The sequence below is a fragment of the Lonchura striata genome, chromosome 5, assembly GCF_046129695.1.
Source record: "Lonchura striata isolate bLonStr1 chromosome 5, bLonStr1.mat, whole genome shotgun sequence".
Classification (NCBI taxonomy): domain Eukaryota; kingdom Metazoa; phylum Chordata; class Aves; order Passeriformes; family Estrildidae; genus Lonchura; species Lonchura striata.
In genome coordinates this window covers 72,049,640-72,066,543 of record NC_134607.1, presented here as the reverse complement: position 1 = coordinate 72,066,543, position 16,904 = coordinate 72,049,640, and the positions used below count along the sequence as shown (strand labels likewise).

The 16,904-nt window shown below is 53.6% G+C and overlaps 1 protein-coding gene across 1 annotated transcript; it reads right to left on the bottom strand.

Annotated features, from left to right (window-relative positions):
- Positions 1-1,041: 1,041 nt before the first annotated feature.
- ZC3HC1 (zinc finger C3HC-type containing 1) lies at positions 1,042-16,792 on the bottom strand. The gene is made up of 10 exons (XM_077783722.1): positions 16,653-16,792; positions 14,358-14,469; positions 11,321-11,471; positions 8,023-8,106; positions 7,196-7,323; positions 6,132-6,292; positions 3,922-4,120; positions 3,546-3,755; positions 3,215-3,424; positions 1,042-1,374 (listed from the first exon to the last, which is right to left on the bottom strand). The coding sequence occupies exons 1-10, from the start codon at positions 16,790-16,792 to the stop codon at positions 1,306-1,308; spliced, it is 1,464 nt and encodes a 487-aa protein (XP_077639848.1). The 3' UTR covers positions 1,042-1,305.
- Positions 16,793-16,904: the final 112 nt, after the last annotated feature.

Below are 16,904 nucleotides of genomic sequence, written 5' to 3'. Positions count from 1 at the left end.
GGGATGGGAATATCATCCTCCCTGGATTGGGTGCATCCCATGATTTGTGGGGTGCTTCCCTGATCAGAGATGGGGGGGAGGCAGGAGAATCCATGGATAGGGAATGTAGGGAATAGAGGGGAGCCATAGGAACCTGCTGGAAATCATTGGAAAGGGGAGAACCAGAGTTCCAGGGAGATGTAAGGAATGGGGAAAGCATGGGGGGCTCATGGGGGATCTGTGGGTGCAGGCAGCTGGAAAAGGGGCTCTTCCCATCCCATCCTCATCACTCTGGATTCGGGGTATCCCCATTCCCACCCCAACTCCCAGCCCAGCAGGGCCATGGGGTGCAGCAGCCCCTTGTTAGGGCTCTGGAATTAGGGAAAGGAAGGGAACCCACCCAAATTCAGGAGGCAGGATCCCAGGAGAAGCCCCCAGGTGGGCAGGTGCATCCCCAAATTTTGGGCTTCAGGGAGAGCTAGGATCTGCCCTGAGCAAGGCAGCCACTGCATTTCCAGACACAGAATCCCAAAATCCATCCAAGAGCACGAGACAGCTGAAACCTCAGAGATGGGGCTGGGGAAATGGAGGCAGGATCCTTTCCAAAATAAAAAAAAAAAAAAGAGGAATGACATATCCCTGTGCCTCCACCCACATCCACAGACCTGGAGGGAGGAGACACAACTGTGCCAGGCTGTCTGTGGAATCCCAGCCCTTCCCAAAGCCCTTTCCCCAAAATCATCCTCAAGGATGGGGATGACACCATTTCCTTCCCAGCATGGAAACTCACCTCTTGCCAGGTTTTTGGGAATCCCACCTTCCAACCAGAGGGGTTCATCACCCCAAACTGGCCCTCAACAGAGGGACAGGGATTGAGGCAATGGAAAAACGCCCACAACAGGCAAAGGAGACAACAAAATGAGGAATGGGAAACAGGGAAGGCACCGGGATGTTGATCCCATAAGGACAAAAATCCTGAGGGATACAGGGGCCACACCAGGCCCAGAGCTCCTCCTACCCCGGGGAGAAGCACCACGCCAGCAGGAAGGAAAAAGAAAAAAAACAACAAAAATGAAATGTTTATTCCCACCTGGCATCACCAGGGAGGTGACAGCGTCCCCTTGTCACCCCGGGCACGTGCCAGCTGCGGGCAGGGCTGTGCAGCCCTCGGAGGGGGGGACACAGCAGCAGTTTGTGAAGGCAGCCGGGGCAGGGGGATCCCAGCGTGGGCACGGAGCTTCCTCGGGGCCCTTCCCGGGGCACGGAGCTGCCGCAGGAACCACGCAGAGCTTGGATCTCCTCCCCGTGCTGCTGCCCAGAGGCTGCTCAGGAGGAGTTCATGCTCTCCCACTGGCGGAAAATGCGGAACACCTTGCAGGATTTCTCCGAGAGACTCTGGAAAAGATGGGGACAAAGCAACAGCCGCAGGTCAAGGCGCTGCAGCAGAAACTGCGGCAAAAAAACAAATCTAAAATATCCCAGCTGGCTGCCAGGACAGAGGTTTGCTCCTTGTTTTCATGGTCCCAGTTTGCCAGCTGGAGGGGAGAACAAGGAGACGACAAGCAAGAAGGAGGAAGGGACCCCAAAAAGCAGGAAAAAAGACCAAAAGGCAGGAAGGGATCCCAAAAGGCAGGGAAAGGAGCCCAAAAAGCAGGAAGGAATCCCAAAAAGCAAGAAGGGGCTCCAAAAAGCAGGAAGGGACCCCAAAAAGCAGGAAAGGACCCAAAAAGCAGGAAAGGAGCCCAAAAAGCAGGAAGGAATCCCAAAAAGCAGGAAGGAATCCCAAAAAGCAGGAAGGGGCTCCAAAAAGCAGGAAGGGACTCCAAAAAGCAGGAAGGGACCTCAAAAAGTAGGAAGGGATTCCAAAAAGCAGGAATGGACCCCAAAAACAGGAAAGTACCCTAAAAGCAGGAAGGGACCCCAAAAAGCAGGTAAGAATTCCAAACAGCAGGAAGGGGCTCCAAACAGCAGGAAGGGGGTCCAAACAGTAGGAATGGACACCAAAAGGCAGGAAGGGATCCCAAAAAGCAAAAAGGGCTCCAAACAGCAAGAAGGGATCCCAAAAAGCAGGAAGGGATCCCAAAAAGCAGGAAAGGACCCGAAACAGCAGGAAGGGACTCCAAAAAGCAGGAAAGGAGCCCAAAAAGCAGGAAGGGATCCCAAAAAGCAGGAAGGGATCCCAAAAAGCAGGAAGGGATTCCAAAAAGCAGGAAAGGACTCCAAAAAGCAGGAAAGGAGCCCAAAAAGCAGGAAGGGATCCTAAAAAGCAGGAAAGGACTCCAAAAAGCAGGAAAGGAGCCCAAAAAGCAAGAAGGGACCCCCAAAAAGCAGGTAAGAATCCCAAAAAGCAGGAAGGGGGTCCAAACAGTAGGAATGGACCCCAAAAGGCAGGAAGGAATCCCAAAAAGCAAAAAGGGCTCCAAACAGCAGGAAGGGATCCCATAAAGCAGGAAGGGATCCCAAAAAGCAGGAATGGACCCCAAAAAGCAGGAAAGGACCCGAAACAGCAGGAAGGGATCCCAAAAAGCAGGAAAGGACTCCAAAAAGCAGAGAAAGGAGCCCAAAAAGCAGGAAGGGACTCAAAAAACCAGGAAGAGCCTCCAACCATCCCCTGCTCCAGTTGGGTCTGGTGCCTCTGACTTGTGACTGGTCCCACCGGACCATCTGGAGCTTTCCTGGCACATGGCAGAATCACGGAATCGTGGAATGGTTTGGGTTGGAAGGGACCTTAAAGACCACCCAGTTCCAACCCCCTGCTGTGGGCAGGGACACCTCCCACTAGAAAGAACCTTTTGGGGACACAAAACCACTCGGAACCCCCAGGACAAATCCTGAAGGGGGAATGCTCCACCGCTCCCCTGAGCTGCAAACGAAGAAGGAAGGAGCTGGCAGGAGGAATCCAAGTGGATAATGAGATCCAGGGAGGCAGCAGCTCCTCCAGAGCCACATGGGGAGGGAGCTGTGGCCTCGGCAAGCCTGGCAAGCCAAGAGCCTGGAGCCAGGAACTGGGATGGCTGCAGAGAGGAGCTCTGGGCACACGGAATGAAACTGGATCTTGAGCAGCACTGTTATTTATAGCAGCCCTCCAGCAGCTCCAGCACAGCCCAGCCTTGGATGGAGCCTGGCTGTGGGAATGCCAGCTTGGTCCTTGTCACCTGGCTGGGACCGATCCCAAACAAAGCCCACCCATCCCAAATTTTTGCTGCCTAGACAAGTTGGGATGCCCCAGGCTCACCACTGGCTCCGTTTCGGGCGCTGTGTCACATTTTTGGATGCCAAGGAGCCTCTTCAGCACCACTTCCCAGCCTGGCTCAGCCTTCCCAGGCTCCTTCTCTGTCTGGGATGCAGCATCCTCCAGGGACTCCTGTCCCTCCCCAGTGCTGACCCAGGGACACCAATCACGGTGCTGAGAGCTGGGGTGAAAGAAGCTCCTCAAGGAAGTGTCCTGGGAAGCGAGGAGGTGACAGAGGAGGGACACAACGATGGGATGGTTTAGAGACTCCCACTGGGAGTGGCTAGAGGGACAACACCAAATCCCTGGATCCCACCCTGCCCGGGGGGCTCACCGAGCTGCTGGAGGAGCAGAGCCGCGCCCGCTTGGCCCTGCGGACAGGACTGGATGGCACTTCCATGGTGTCCCCCTGTCCCATGCTCCGGGTCACGGGGCGGCTCCTCAGAGCGGGGCTGATGGCATCCAACTCGCCCCTGTCCATGGAGCTGGGAGAATCCCAACCCCGCGGCCGGGACACAGCTGGGGACAGGCTCTTCTCGTGCTGCTGCGGGGAAAAAAAACGGGATTCACGGAGCTCCTCTGCTCCAACCCTCCTCAGCCACCCCACAGGAGCCCTTCCCACCCCACGGATGCGTTCATCGGGTGCGGGTGAGGGACTTGGAGCGCCTGGAGCTGGCCAAGTGTCCCTGGCCCAGTGTGGCAGGAGGTACCTGCTCGGCTCCCGGGTCCTGGCTCCGGGTCAGCATCCGGCGTGGGGACGTGGGGACGGGCGGGACGCTGCTGCCGGAGCCGCAGGAATCCGGCTCCGGAGCCGCGGCACAGTCCAGCTGGTGGAAGCCCCACAGCCCCACCTTCCTCATGCAGCGGGAGCAGGTGATCACCGAGAGGTTGACGGAGCCCGAGGCAGCGCTGCAGGGACAGAGGCACGTCATGGGATCCACATGGAATCCTCACAGGATCTTCATGGGATCCTCACAGGATCCTCATATCTTCATGGGATCGTCATGGGATCCTCATTGTATCCACATGGAATCCCCATGGGATCCTCACAGGATCCTCACGGGATCCTCACAGGATTCTCACAGGATCCACATGGGATCTTCTTGGGATACTCATGGGATCCTCACAGGATCTTCATGGGATCCTCATCTCTTCATGGGATCGTCATGGGATCCTCATTGGATCCACATGGAATCCCCATGGGATCCTCAGAGGATCTTCATGGGATCATCATAGGATCCCCACGGAATCCCCATGAGATCCTCATGGGATCTTCAAGGGATCCACATGGACTCCCCATGGGATCCTCACAAGATCCTCATGAAAGCCTCATGGGATGCTCATGGGATCTTCATGGGATTCTTATGGGATCCATGTGGAATCCCCATGGGATCCTCATGAGATCCCCATGGAATCCCCATGGGAACCTCACAGGATATTCACGGGATCTTCTTGGGATCCTCACTGGATCCACACGGAATCCCCATAGTATCTTCATGGGATCCTCATAAGATCTTCATGGGATCCTCACAGGATCTCCATGGGATCATCATGGGATCCCCATGGAATCTTCATGAGATCCTCACGAGATCCTCATGAAAGCCTCATGGGATCCTCGCAGGATGCTCATGGGATCTTCATGGGATCCACGTGGAATCCCCATGGGATCCTCATGAGATCCCCATGGGAACCTCACAGGATATTCACGGGATCTTCTTGGGATCCTCACTGGATCCACATGGAATCCCCATGGTATCTTCATGGGATTCTCATGGGATCTTCATGGGATCCTCATGGGATCCACATGGAATCCTCACGAGATCCTCATGAAATCCTCATGGGATGCTCATGGGATCCACATGGACTCCCCATGGGATCCTCACGGGATCCTCATGGGATGCTCATGGACTCGCCATGGGATCCCCATGGGATTCTCATGGGATCCTTATGGGATCCCCATGGAAACCCCATGGGATCATAATGGGATCCTCATGGAATCCCCATGGGAACCTCATGGGAGCCTCACGGGAACCTCACAGGATCTTCATGGGATCCTTATGGGATCCCCATGAAACCCCCATGGGATCCTCATGGGATCTTAATGAGATCCTCATGGAATCCCCATTGGATCCTCATGGGATCCTCATGGAGTCCTCACGGGATCCTCATGGGCTCCTCATGGGATCACAGGATGGGTTGAAATGGATCTTAAAGATCACCTCATTCCAAGCCCTCATGGGCAGGGACACTTCCCACTATCCCATGCTGCTGCAAGCCCTGTCCAACCCGGCCTTGGACACTTCCAGGGCTGGGGAAAGTCAGGAAAGGTGGTCAGGGATAAGCCTGGGCTTGGAAAAGTCAGGGAAATAAGTCCCTTAAATCCTGTCTATGACGTTGATTAAAACTGGCTCAGTTGAATTTATCCTTGCCAGGAAGCAGGAACAGAGGGGCAAAAAAGTGGTAAAATAATGGAAGCAGGAATGTAGTGGAAAAGTGTGGAAATAGTTTAAAAAAGGAAGCAGGATCCTAGTGAAAAATAGGGGAAAAGTAGTAAAATAAGGGAAGCAGGAATGTAGTGGAAAAGTGAGAAAATGGTTAAATAAGGGAAGCAGGATCCTAGTGAAAAAGAGGGAAAATAGGAAAATAGTGACACAAAGGAAGCAGGATCCTAGGTAAAAGGAGAGAAAACTGGAAATTAGTGACAACAAAGGAAACAGAGGAGTAGTGAAAAAGAGGGAAAATGGAAAAATGAAATCAAGTAGGCAGAAGCGTGGTGAAAAAAGAGGGGAAATAGTGAAAAAAAAGGGATACTGAACATTCCACGGGAGGAACATTCCACATGCCTCCAGCCTCCAAGAGCTTTCACGGCAAGCCCAGAGCGTGAGGGACATTCCAGGCCCATCCCTGCAGCCCTGCCCACCTGCAGGTCCAGCCACACAGCGCCAGGATACAGGCAGGAACGTGCACCTGCAGGATTTCCGTGGAAAACTTCCCAGGAGGCTTCTCTCCCTCTGTCCCTTTGTGCTCCAGCTCCTCCCCGATGAGCTGGAGGAGCCGAGTGATCCTTTCCTCTGTCAGGGACTGCAGAGCACAGGGATCAAATGCACTCGTTTTACTCCCAAATCCTGTCCCACGTGGAGCGAAAAAATCCCTTTTTCCACCCACTGGAATTGCTCTGTGCGTCACCCCCAGCTCTGGTTAACAGGGAAAAGCCACCCAGAGCAATCCTCCTTGCCTCTGGCTCCCCATTCCATGAAATCTGCCCAGGCACCATCTGCTCCCCCGAGCAGTGGAGCGGGTCCCATTCCTGCCCTGGCTTTGGGAATCTCCGGTGCTTCCCGAGCTCAACCAGCCCCAAAACCCCCCTGTGGTTGTGAATGGATGAAGATTCCCTGGATCCCACACAGCTCCTGCCTGCCCAGAGCCATCTGCTCCCTGGCAAAGGAGTGTCCAACGAGCCAGACTTGGCTGCAGCAGAGCAGGGCCAGGACAGGTTCCTGCAGGGTGACAACTCCACACTTGTTCCTGGCTTTTTCCTGCCTGCAGAGCCTCCTCGGGCTCCTTCGCCTTCCCAGATCTCTGCCCACACCTCAGGTTCCGGGTGGCATCCCCTGGCATCCCAAATTCCTGTCTCCAGTCATCCCAGCTAAAGGAGGGATCTGTGGGCTGCCCCTTCTCATGGAGAGCTCCCAGAGGAGTGTGTGGGATCCCAAATCTCCTCTCCCAGGCACCACAGAGCAGCCTGGACGCTGGGAAAGGTCCAGAGTGGGAACCAGGCACATTTCCCAGCTGATGAGCCATCCCAAACTCCTCTTGACACGTTTCCATGGTGGAACCGCCACATGGGGAATGTCCAAGGGAAAAAAACAAGGTGGGAGCAGATCCCTCACACACACACAGGCTGAAATTCCTGATTTTGGATGGGCCCAGGCTCGTCCCTGGAGCCTGGAATGCTGCAGATTTTGGGAGCAGGAGGGAACTCACCATGTTTTTCAGGTCTTCTGGTTTGAGGGAGGGCAGCTGCAGCTCCAGCTGACACAGGCTCTGGAAGCGATCCAGGAAGTCCTGGAGAAGGACCCTGGGCTCGTCCACCAGCAGCTTGGCAAAGCGATCTGGGGAGAGCAAAAGCTGTGCTCAGCATTCCCAACCCCTCCCAATCCCACAGGGAAAGGGAGGGCACCAGCCCAGCCAGGGGCTCCGTGGAAATGCAGTGACAGGATAAGAGGGAATGACCTTAAGCTGAAGGAGGAAGAGTTTAGGTGGGACATTGGGAATTGGGAATTCCTGGCTGGGCTGGGATTGCCAGAGCAGCTGGGGCTGCCCCTGGATCCCTGGAATGTCCAAGGAAAGGCTGGAGCAGCCTGGGACAGTGGGAGGTGTCCCTGCCATGGCTGGGGTGGCACTGGAGGGGCTTTAAGGTCCCTTCCAACCTCAACAATTCCCTGATTGTTTTTCTGGCTTTTAAAGGAAAAGCTCAGCACAGCCTTTTTCCCTCCACAGCATTCCCAAGCAGCACAGCTCCCAAGACTGGATCTATCCCTCTCTGAGCATTCCATGACACCCACCTCCCCTGTTCCCTCCCAGGTACACCCCAAAACCATTTTAAGTGCTCCAGAGGCACCCAAAGGTCAGGAAAAGCTGGATACAGCCCCGGGGCTTTGACTTGCTGAGGCTGCTCAGGGGTGTTGCATTCCTGTTGTATTCCACCATTCCCACAGGGAGAAGGAGAGTGTGATGACAGGAATAACAATGGAAAGGGGGGGAAAAAAATGAGAATAATGCTGGATTGTGCAGGAATCTGAGGCACCCACCTGGGCAGGGGCTGTCTGGCCAGAAGCAGAACTTCTCGTGGGCAGTGCTCAGGGCCTTCCTGAGCTCCTCACAGCGCTCCTTGTCTGCAGGGAAAAAAATTCAGGGATAAAAACTTCCCTGCACAGCCACCTCTTCAGGGGATGGCCAGGAAAAGCCAGCCAGGAGAGAAGCCACTAGGGTGGCAGAGTTTCCCTGGGATGCTTTCCCAAGGATTTCCCAGGATGCTGCCTGAGGTTGGAGGCTGCACAGCCTGAAGCTCCACCTCAGACTGTTGGAATCCTGGATGCTGAGAATTTTAAACTTCCCGTGCCTTTCTGCACATTTCCAGGATTCCAACATCAGAATTCCCCCCTTTTCCCACCAAGAGGAATTCCAGGCTCCCTCAAACAGCAAATGTCACCTCAGCAGTTCCACCTGCCCACAGCCAAAATCCCTCCCATTCCCATTCCCAGGCACAGGGGAGCCTCTGGAAAAACAGCCCAAGCCAACCACGGGCACAAAAGCTGCTGGATCCTGCCAGTTTTTCCTCCTGGGATGCTGCCAATCCCTGGCTGAGCTGATCCCTCCACCCCAGCTGTAGGAGCCAAATCCCAGCCATGCCTAGAAATCAAACCTCCCAAAAAACAAAAAAAGATCTGACATTTAATTTCACTTACCCTTTCAGAATCAAATAATTTCTTTTTCAATGCCTTCTTCCCAATCTTTTACTATTTTAGATTTTTCTAACCCCATGATTTTCCAGTGGAATAATTGGGCCAAGGTTTATTTAACAGAGATAATGTGAATAAATAGGGAATGTTGATATTGAGTGACCCAAAAGGGAAGGCTCAGTATTCCCACATGGCAGCACCTGGCAGGCAGCAGGAATGTGCTCCCTGTCCACTTCCAGGGGAATTGAAGCCTGGAAAATTGAGAAGTGGGGATGACACTTCCTTGTGGGATAATAAGGAGTTTATTAATGAAATCTCACAATGTAATTTCTGCCTGAATGGCCTTGGTGAGCAGCAACCACCGAGCAATTTTTCCACGCTGGAAAAATTCAGTGAAGGATCAGGAAAGCAGATCCAATAATTGGGAAAGAGAATTTTTAAAAGGATTTTCACATCTTAAATGCATCCAGAGGGCACCGAGGCTGGAGAAATCCTATGGCAAGACTGGCATGGAATTCCAGCATGGGAACAGCTCAAATCTGCACCAGGGGAGGCTCAGGCTCAACATTAGGAACTATTTCTCTACCAAGATGATCCAACTCTGGAATATTCCAAGAGGTGCTCAGTGCCTCAAGCCTGGAAGTGTTTCAGATGTTTTTGGATAATTCCCTTTGGTCTGATTTGAAATTTGGAACCTCTCTGGGGTTTTCCAATCCTTAAAGGTTGGGTGCAAAGAGGATGGAGGGTCTCCTTTCCATGGGGAGGAAGGTTCATCCCAATGGAAAAAAGACATTTTTTACAGTCAGAATTCCATCATTTCCTGGGACCATCACTCCCTGGGATCATCATTCCCTGGAACCATCATTCTTGGCACCATCCTTCCCTGAAAATGTAATTCCCTGAGACCATCATTCCTTGGAACTATCATTCCTTAGGACCATCATTCCTTGGGACCCTCATTCCCTGAAAATGCAATTCCTTGGAATCATCATTCCTTAGGACCATCATACCTTGGAACCATCATTCCTAAAGCCATTATTCATTGGAATCATCATTCCCTGAGACCACCAGTCCTTGGAACCATCATTCCCTGAAAATGTAATTCCTTGGAACCATAATTCCTTGGAATCATTATTCCTTGGGACCATCATTCCCTGGAATCATCATTGCTTGGGACCATCATTCCTTGAAACTATAATTCCTCAGAACCATCATTCCCTGAGATCACATTCCTTAGGACCATCATTCCTTGGAATCATCATTCCCTGAAACCACCATTCCCGGGGACCATTATTCCTTGGAATCACCATTCCTTGGAATCATTATTCCTTAAGACCACCACTCCTTGGAACCAGCATTCCCTGAAACTGTAGTTCCTCAGAACCATCATTCCCTAAGATCATAATTCCTTACAATCATCATACCTTGGAACCATCATTCCTAAAACCTTAATTCCTTGGAATCATCATTCCCTGGGACCACCATTCCCCGAAACCACCATTCCTTGGAACCACCATTCCTTGAAGCCACCATTCCCTGGGACCATTGTTCCTTGAGACCACCACTCCTTGGAACCAGCATTGCCTGGGACCACCACTCCTTGAAACCATCATTCATCATTCCCTGAAAATGTAGTTCCTTGGAACCATCATTCCTTGAAACCATCATTCCCTGAAAATGTAATTCCTTGGAACCATCATTCCCTGAAAATGTAATTCCTTAGAACCATCATTCCCTGGCACCATTATTCCCTGAAAGTGTAATTCCTCGGAACCATTATTCTCTGAGATCATCATTCCTTAGGATCATCATTCCTTGGAACCATCATTCCCTGGGACCACCACTCCTTGGAACCATCATTCCCTGAAAATGTAATTCCTTGGAACCATAATTCCTTGGAATCATCATTGCTTGGGACCATCATTTCCTGAAACTATAATTCCTCAGAACCATCATTCCCTGAAATCATATTCCTTAGGACCATCATTCCTTGGAATCATCATTCCCTGAAACTGTAATTCCTCAGAACTATCATTCCCTAAGATCATAATTCCTTCAAATCATCATACCTTGGAACCATCATTCCTAAAACCATAATTCCTTGGAATCATCATTCCCTGGGACCACCATTCCTTCGAACCAGCATTCCCTGAGACCACCACTCCTTGGAACCATCATTCCCTGAAAATGTAATTCCTTAGAACCATCATTACTTGGAACCATCATTCCCTGGCACCATCATTCCCTGAAACTGTAATTCCTCGGAACCATCATTCCCTGAGATCATCATTCCTTAGGATCATTATTCCTTGAGACCACCACTTCTTGGAACCAGCATTCCCTGAAACCATAATTCCTTGGAACCATCATTCCCTGAGACCACCATTCCCTGGACACCAGGAGAGAACAGGACGAGTTTTAAGACCCCTCCCAACCCAAACTCCCGACAATTCCACGACCTCTCCCAGCTGGAATTCCCTGACACAAAACAAGCCTGATTATCCCATCCCCCATCTAAACCCCACATTTGCCTTGAGCTGCTTTCCCAGACACCCCAAACTCCGTCACCCCCCGGAAACCGCTGCATCCCGAAATCCCAAAAATCCCGAAAATCCCTAAAATCCTCCATCCCCGAAGCGCTGCTCACAGTTGCTGAGGTCGAAGGCGAGCTGCAGGCTCATGCACAGGTAGGCCTGGCAGCTGGAGCACCGGAGCATGTCGCTCTCCACGCTGACCCAGCCGAAGCGGGCGCACACCAGCGGCGACAGCGCCGGCGGCTTGCCCGCCCACCGCAGCGGGTGCGCCCGTCAAGGAGCCGCGCCACCATTCCCGGGATCCCGTGGGGTGGGGAGCGGAGACAACGGACGGAATTCCCGGGATTTTATGGGGTGGGGAGAGGAGATAACAGACAGAATTCCCGGGATTTCATGGGTGGGGAAAGGAGAAAACGGACAGAATTCCCAGGATTATGTGGGGTGGGGAGAGGAGACAACGGACGGAATTCCCGGGATTTTGTGGGGTGGGGAGAGAGACAATGGCCAGAATTCCCGGGATTTTATGGGGTGGGGAGAGGAGACAACGGACGGAATTCCCGGGATTTCGTGGGGTGGGGAAAGGAGAAAACGGACAGAATTCCCAGGATTATGTGGGGTGGGGAGAGGAGACAACGGACGGAATTCCCGGGATTTTATGGGGTGGGGAGAGAGACAATGGCCAGAATTCCCGGGATTTTATGGGGTGGGGAGAGGAGATAACAGACAGAATTCCCGGGATTTCATGGGTGGGGAAAGGAGAAAACGGACAGAATTCCCGGGATTTTGTGGGGTGGGGAAAGGAGAAAACAGACAGAATTCCCGGGATCCCGTGGGGTGGGGAGAGGAGACAACGGACACAATTCCCGGGATCCCGTGGGGTGGGGAGAGGAGACAACGGACGGAATTCCCAGGATCCCGTGGGGTGGGGAGCGGAGACAATGGCCAGAATTCCCGGGATCCCGTGGGGTGGGGAGAGGAGGAAAGAGCCAGAATTCCCGGGATTTCATGGGTGGGGAAAGGAGAAAACGGACAGAATTCCCAGGATTATGTGGGGTGGGGAGAGGAGACAACGGACGGAATTCCCGGGATTTTGTGGGGTGGGGAGAGAGACAATGGCCAGAATTCCCGGGATTTTATGGGGTGGGGAGAGGAGACAACGGACGGAATTCCCGGGATTTCGTGGGGTGGGGAAAGGAGAAAACGGACAGAATTCCCAGGATTATGTGGGGTGGGGAGAGGAGACAACGGACGGAATTCCCGGGATTTTATGGGGTGGGGAGAGAGACAATGGCCAGAATTCCCGGGATTTTATGGGGTGGGGAGAGGAGATAACAGACAGAATTCCCGGGATTTCATGGGTGGGGAAAGGAGAAAACGGACAGAATTCCCGGGATTTTGTGGGGTGGGGAAAGGAGAAAACAGACAGAATTCCCGGGATCCCGTGGGGTGGGGAGAGGAGACAACGGACACAATTCCCGGGATCCCATGGGGTGGGGAGAGGAGACAACAGCCAGAATTCCCAGGATGTTATGGGGTGGGGAGAGAGACAATGGCCAGAATTCCCAGGATTTTATGGGGTGGGGAGAGAGACAATGGCCAGAATTCCCAGGATTTTATGGGGTGGGGAGAGGAGATAACAGACAGAATTCCCGGGATCCCGTGGGGTGGGGAGAGGAGACAACGGCCAGAATTCCCAGGATGTTATGGGGTGGGGAGAGAGACAATGGCCAGAATTCCCGGGATTTTATGGGGTGGGGAGAGGAGATAACAGACAGAATTCCCGGGATTTCATGGGTGGGGAAAGGAGAAAACGGACAGAATTCCTAGGATTATGTGGGGTGGGGAGAGGAGGCAACGGACACAATTCCCGGGATCCCGTGGGGTGGGGAGAGGAGACAACGGCCAGAATTCCCGGGATCCCATGGGGTGGGGAGAGGAGACAACGGACGGAATTCCCGGGATTTCATGGGTGGGGAAAGGAGAAAACGGCCAGAATTCCCGGGATTTCGTGGGGTGGGGAGAGGAGAAAACGGCCAGAATTCCCGGGATCCCGTGGGGTGGGGAGAGGAGACAACGGACGGAATTCCCAGGATGTTATGGGGTGGGGAGAGAAGATAACAGACAGAATTCCCAGGATTTTATGGGGGAGGGGAAAGCACACAACACCTGGAAATCTCATGATTTTATGGGGTGGGGAAAGGAGACAACAGCCAGAATTCCCGGGATTTTATGGGGTGGGGAAAGGAGAAAACAGCCAGAATTCCTGGGATTTTATGGGTGGGGAAAGGAGAAAACAGCCAGAATTCCCAGGATTTCATGGGTGGGGAAAGGAGAAAACAGCCAGAATTCCTGGGATTTTATGGTATGGGGGAACCTTGCTCAGGAGGACAAGCAGAGGGACGGGAGCAGGGCAGGAATGGGATTTTAGGAAAAGGCTGGGTTTAGGAAAAAGCTGGGTTTAGGAAAAGGCTGGATTTAGGAAAAGGCTGGATTTCAGGAAAAGGTTGGATTTCAGGAAGAGGTTGGATTTAGGAAAAAGTGGGATTTGAGGAAGAGGCAGGATTTTGGGAAAATGCTGGATTTTAGGAAGAGGCTGGATTTCAGAAAAAGGTGGGATTTTAGGAAGAGGCAGGATTTCAGGGAAAAGGTTGGATTTTAGGAAAAGACTGGATTTTAAGAAGAGGTTTGATTTAGGAAAAAGCTGGAATTCAGTAAGAGGTAGGATTTTAGGAAGAGGCTGGATTTTAGAAAAAAGGTGGGATTTGAGGGAAAAGGCAGGATTTGAAGGAGTAGCAGGATTTTGGGAAAATGTCGGATTTTAGAAAAAAGTGGGATTTGAGGAAGAGGCTGGATTTGACCAAGAGGCTGGATTTAGGAAGAGACAGGATTTTAGGAAAAGGTTTGGTTTAGGGAAAGCTTGGATTTTAGGGAAAGCTTGGATTTTAGGAAAATACAGGATTTTAGGAAAAGACAGGATTTTAGGGAAAGGCTGGATTTTAGGAACTGAGCTTTCCCCAGGAGCGTTTGGACAGCTCTCAGGGACAGGGTGGAATTTTGGGATCCCCGTGCAAGGCCAGGAATTGGATCAGCGATCCCTCTGGATCTCCCCCCAGAATTCCAAGAGGGAATTCCCAGCATCCCAAAGGATATGGTGAAAGTTTCCACTCTGCTGAAGTAGGCTTCCCTGCTGGCAGATTCCAAGGAAAGAGCCTCCATTTGGGAAGGACCATTGGCTCGCTCCGAGCAGTCCGACGTGTCCTTCCTGAAAGGAAAATCAAGGGAAAATTCCTGGGGAAGGCTGGGGTTTGGGAAAAGGCTGGATTTAGGAAAAAGCTGGATTTTAGGAAATGTTGGGTTTTAGGAAAAGGCTAAATTCAGGAAGTTTGGATTTACAAAAAGGCTGGATTTTGGGAAAAGGTTGGATTTTAGGAAAAGGTTGAATTTTAGGATAAGGCTGGAATCAGGAAAAGGCTGGATTTGGGAAAATATTGAATTTTAGTATAAGTCCGGATTTTAGGAAAAGGCTGAATTGGTTTAGGAAAAGGTTGGATTTTAGGAAAAGGTTGGATTAAGGAAAAGGCTGAGTTATGGGAAATGTTGGATTTTAGGAGAAGGTTGGATTTAGGAAAAAGCTGGATTTAGGAAAAGGTTGAATTCAGGAAAAGGTTGGATTTAAGAAAAGGTTGGATTTAGGAAAAGGTTGAATTTTAGGAAAAGGCTGAATTCAGGAAAAGGTTGGATTAAGGAAAAGGCTGGATTTTAGGAAAAGGCTGGATTTTAGGAAATATTGGATTCCGGGAAAAGGCTGGATTTTGGGATCAGGATTCAAACCAAAGCACAGAGCACATCCAAATCCTCCTCAGATCCCTCAGCCCGTCCTGACGAGGATCCTCTCCACAGCTCCCCATTCCCAAATTTTAATCCATCCCCAACAACACCACAAATGGAATTCCCAGGGAGCCTCAACCTGCCCGGGCACTGCCAGCTGGGGCTGGGGACAAGTTGGGGACAGGGATTTGTGCCCTGAGCCCGGCAAGGGGACGGAATTCCGGGATGTTCCCAGGAGCAATCCGTGCCTGGAGCGTCCATCCCAAGGTGCCCCTCAGCCTCCTCCCAGCACCAGCCAAGATCTGAGGAGGCCGGGCCAGGGGAGCCCCTGAGAGACCCCCAGAGCTCAGCCCCCAGTGCTCCCAGTGCTCCCAGTGCCCTCCCAGTGCTCCCAGTGCTCCCAGTGCCCTCCCAGTGCCCCCAGTACCCTCCCAGTGCTCCCAGTGCCCTCCCAGTGCCCCCAGTGCTCCCAGTGCCCTCCCAGTGCCCCCAGTACCCTCCCAGTGCTCCCAGTGCCCTCCCAGTGCTCCCAGTGCCCTCCCAGTGCCCCCAGTGCCCTCCCAGTGCTCCCAGTGCCCCCACTGCCCTCCCACTGCCCTCCCACTGCCCCCCCACCGCCCCCAGTGCCCCCAGTGCCCTCCCAGTGCCCCCAGTACCCTCCCAGTGCTCCCAGTACCCTCCCAGTGCTCCCAGTGCCCTCCCAGTGCCCCCAGTATCCTCCCAGTACCTTCCCAGTGCCCTCCCAGTGCTCACAGTGCTCACAGTACCCTCAGTACCCTCCCAGTGTCCCCAGTGCTCCCAGTACCCTCCCAGTGTCCCCAGTACCCTCAGTACCCTCCCAATGCTCCCAAGTACCCTCCCAGTGCTTTCCCAGTGCCCTCTCAGTGCTCCCAGTACCCTCCCAGTATCCCCAGTACCTTTCCAATACTCCCAGTACCCTCTCAGTGCTCCCAGAACCTTTCCAGTACACTCCCAGTGCCCTCCCAGTGCCCTCCCAATATCCTCAGTACCCTCCCAGTGTCCCCAGTACCCTCAGTACCCTCCCAATGCTCCCAGTACCTTCCCAATGCCCTCCCACTGCTCCCAGTTACCCTCCCAGTGCCCTCCCAATATCCTCAGTACCCTCCCAGTGTCCCCAGTACCCTCAGTACCCTCCCAATGCTCCCAGTACCTTCCCAATGCCCTCCCACTGCTCCCAGTTACCCTCCCAGTGCCCTCCCAATATCCTCATACCCTCCCAGTGCTCCCAGTGCCCTCCAGCCCCGCCGCCTCCAGCTCCCCGCCAGGACCCCGAACAACACCGAGGGGTCCCCGAGTCCCTCACGGTTCCCCGAGTCCCTCACGGGTCCCCGAGTCCCTCACGGGTCCCCGCTTCCCCCACGGTTCCCCGGTTCCCTCACGGGTCCCCGGTTCCCTCACGGGTCCCTGAGTCCCTCGGGTCCCCGGTTCCCTCACGGTTCCCCGCTTCCCTCAAGATTCCCCGGTTCCCTCACGGGTCCCCGCTTCCCTCACGGGTCCCCGCTTCCCTCACGATCCCCCTCCCCTCACACGGCCGGGCCTCCCCCCGCCGCCAGCCCGGTGCCGGCGAGTCCCCCCCCTACCGCCGCTGCCCCTCACCCGCCGGGCCCGGGCCCCTGGGTGGCGATGCCGCCTTCGATGAGGTCTCGGATCTGCCGGGGGGTGACGGGGGGCGGCCGCCCTCGGTTCCCGCCCGCCGCCGCCGCCGCCGCCGCTCCCCCGCCGCTGGGCGCCGCCATCTTGGCCCCTCCCCCCTCCCGGCCCGGCCCGGGAAACGCGGGCCCGCACGAACGTTCCGCTCGCGCACCATCGTTCCGCTCGCGCCGCGGGACCGCTCATGACCTCGCCCAA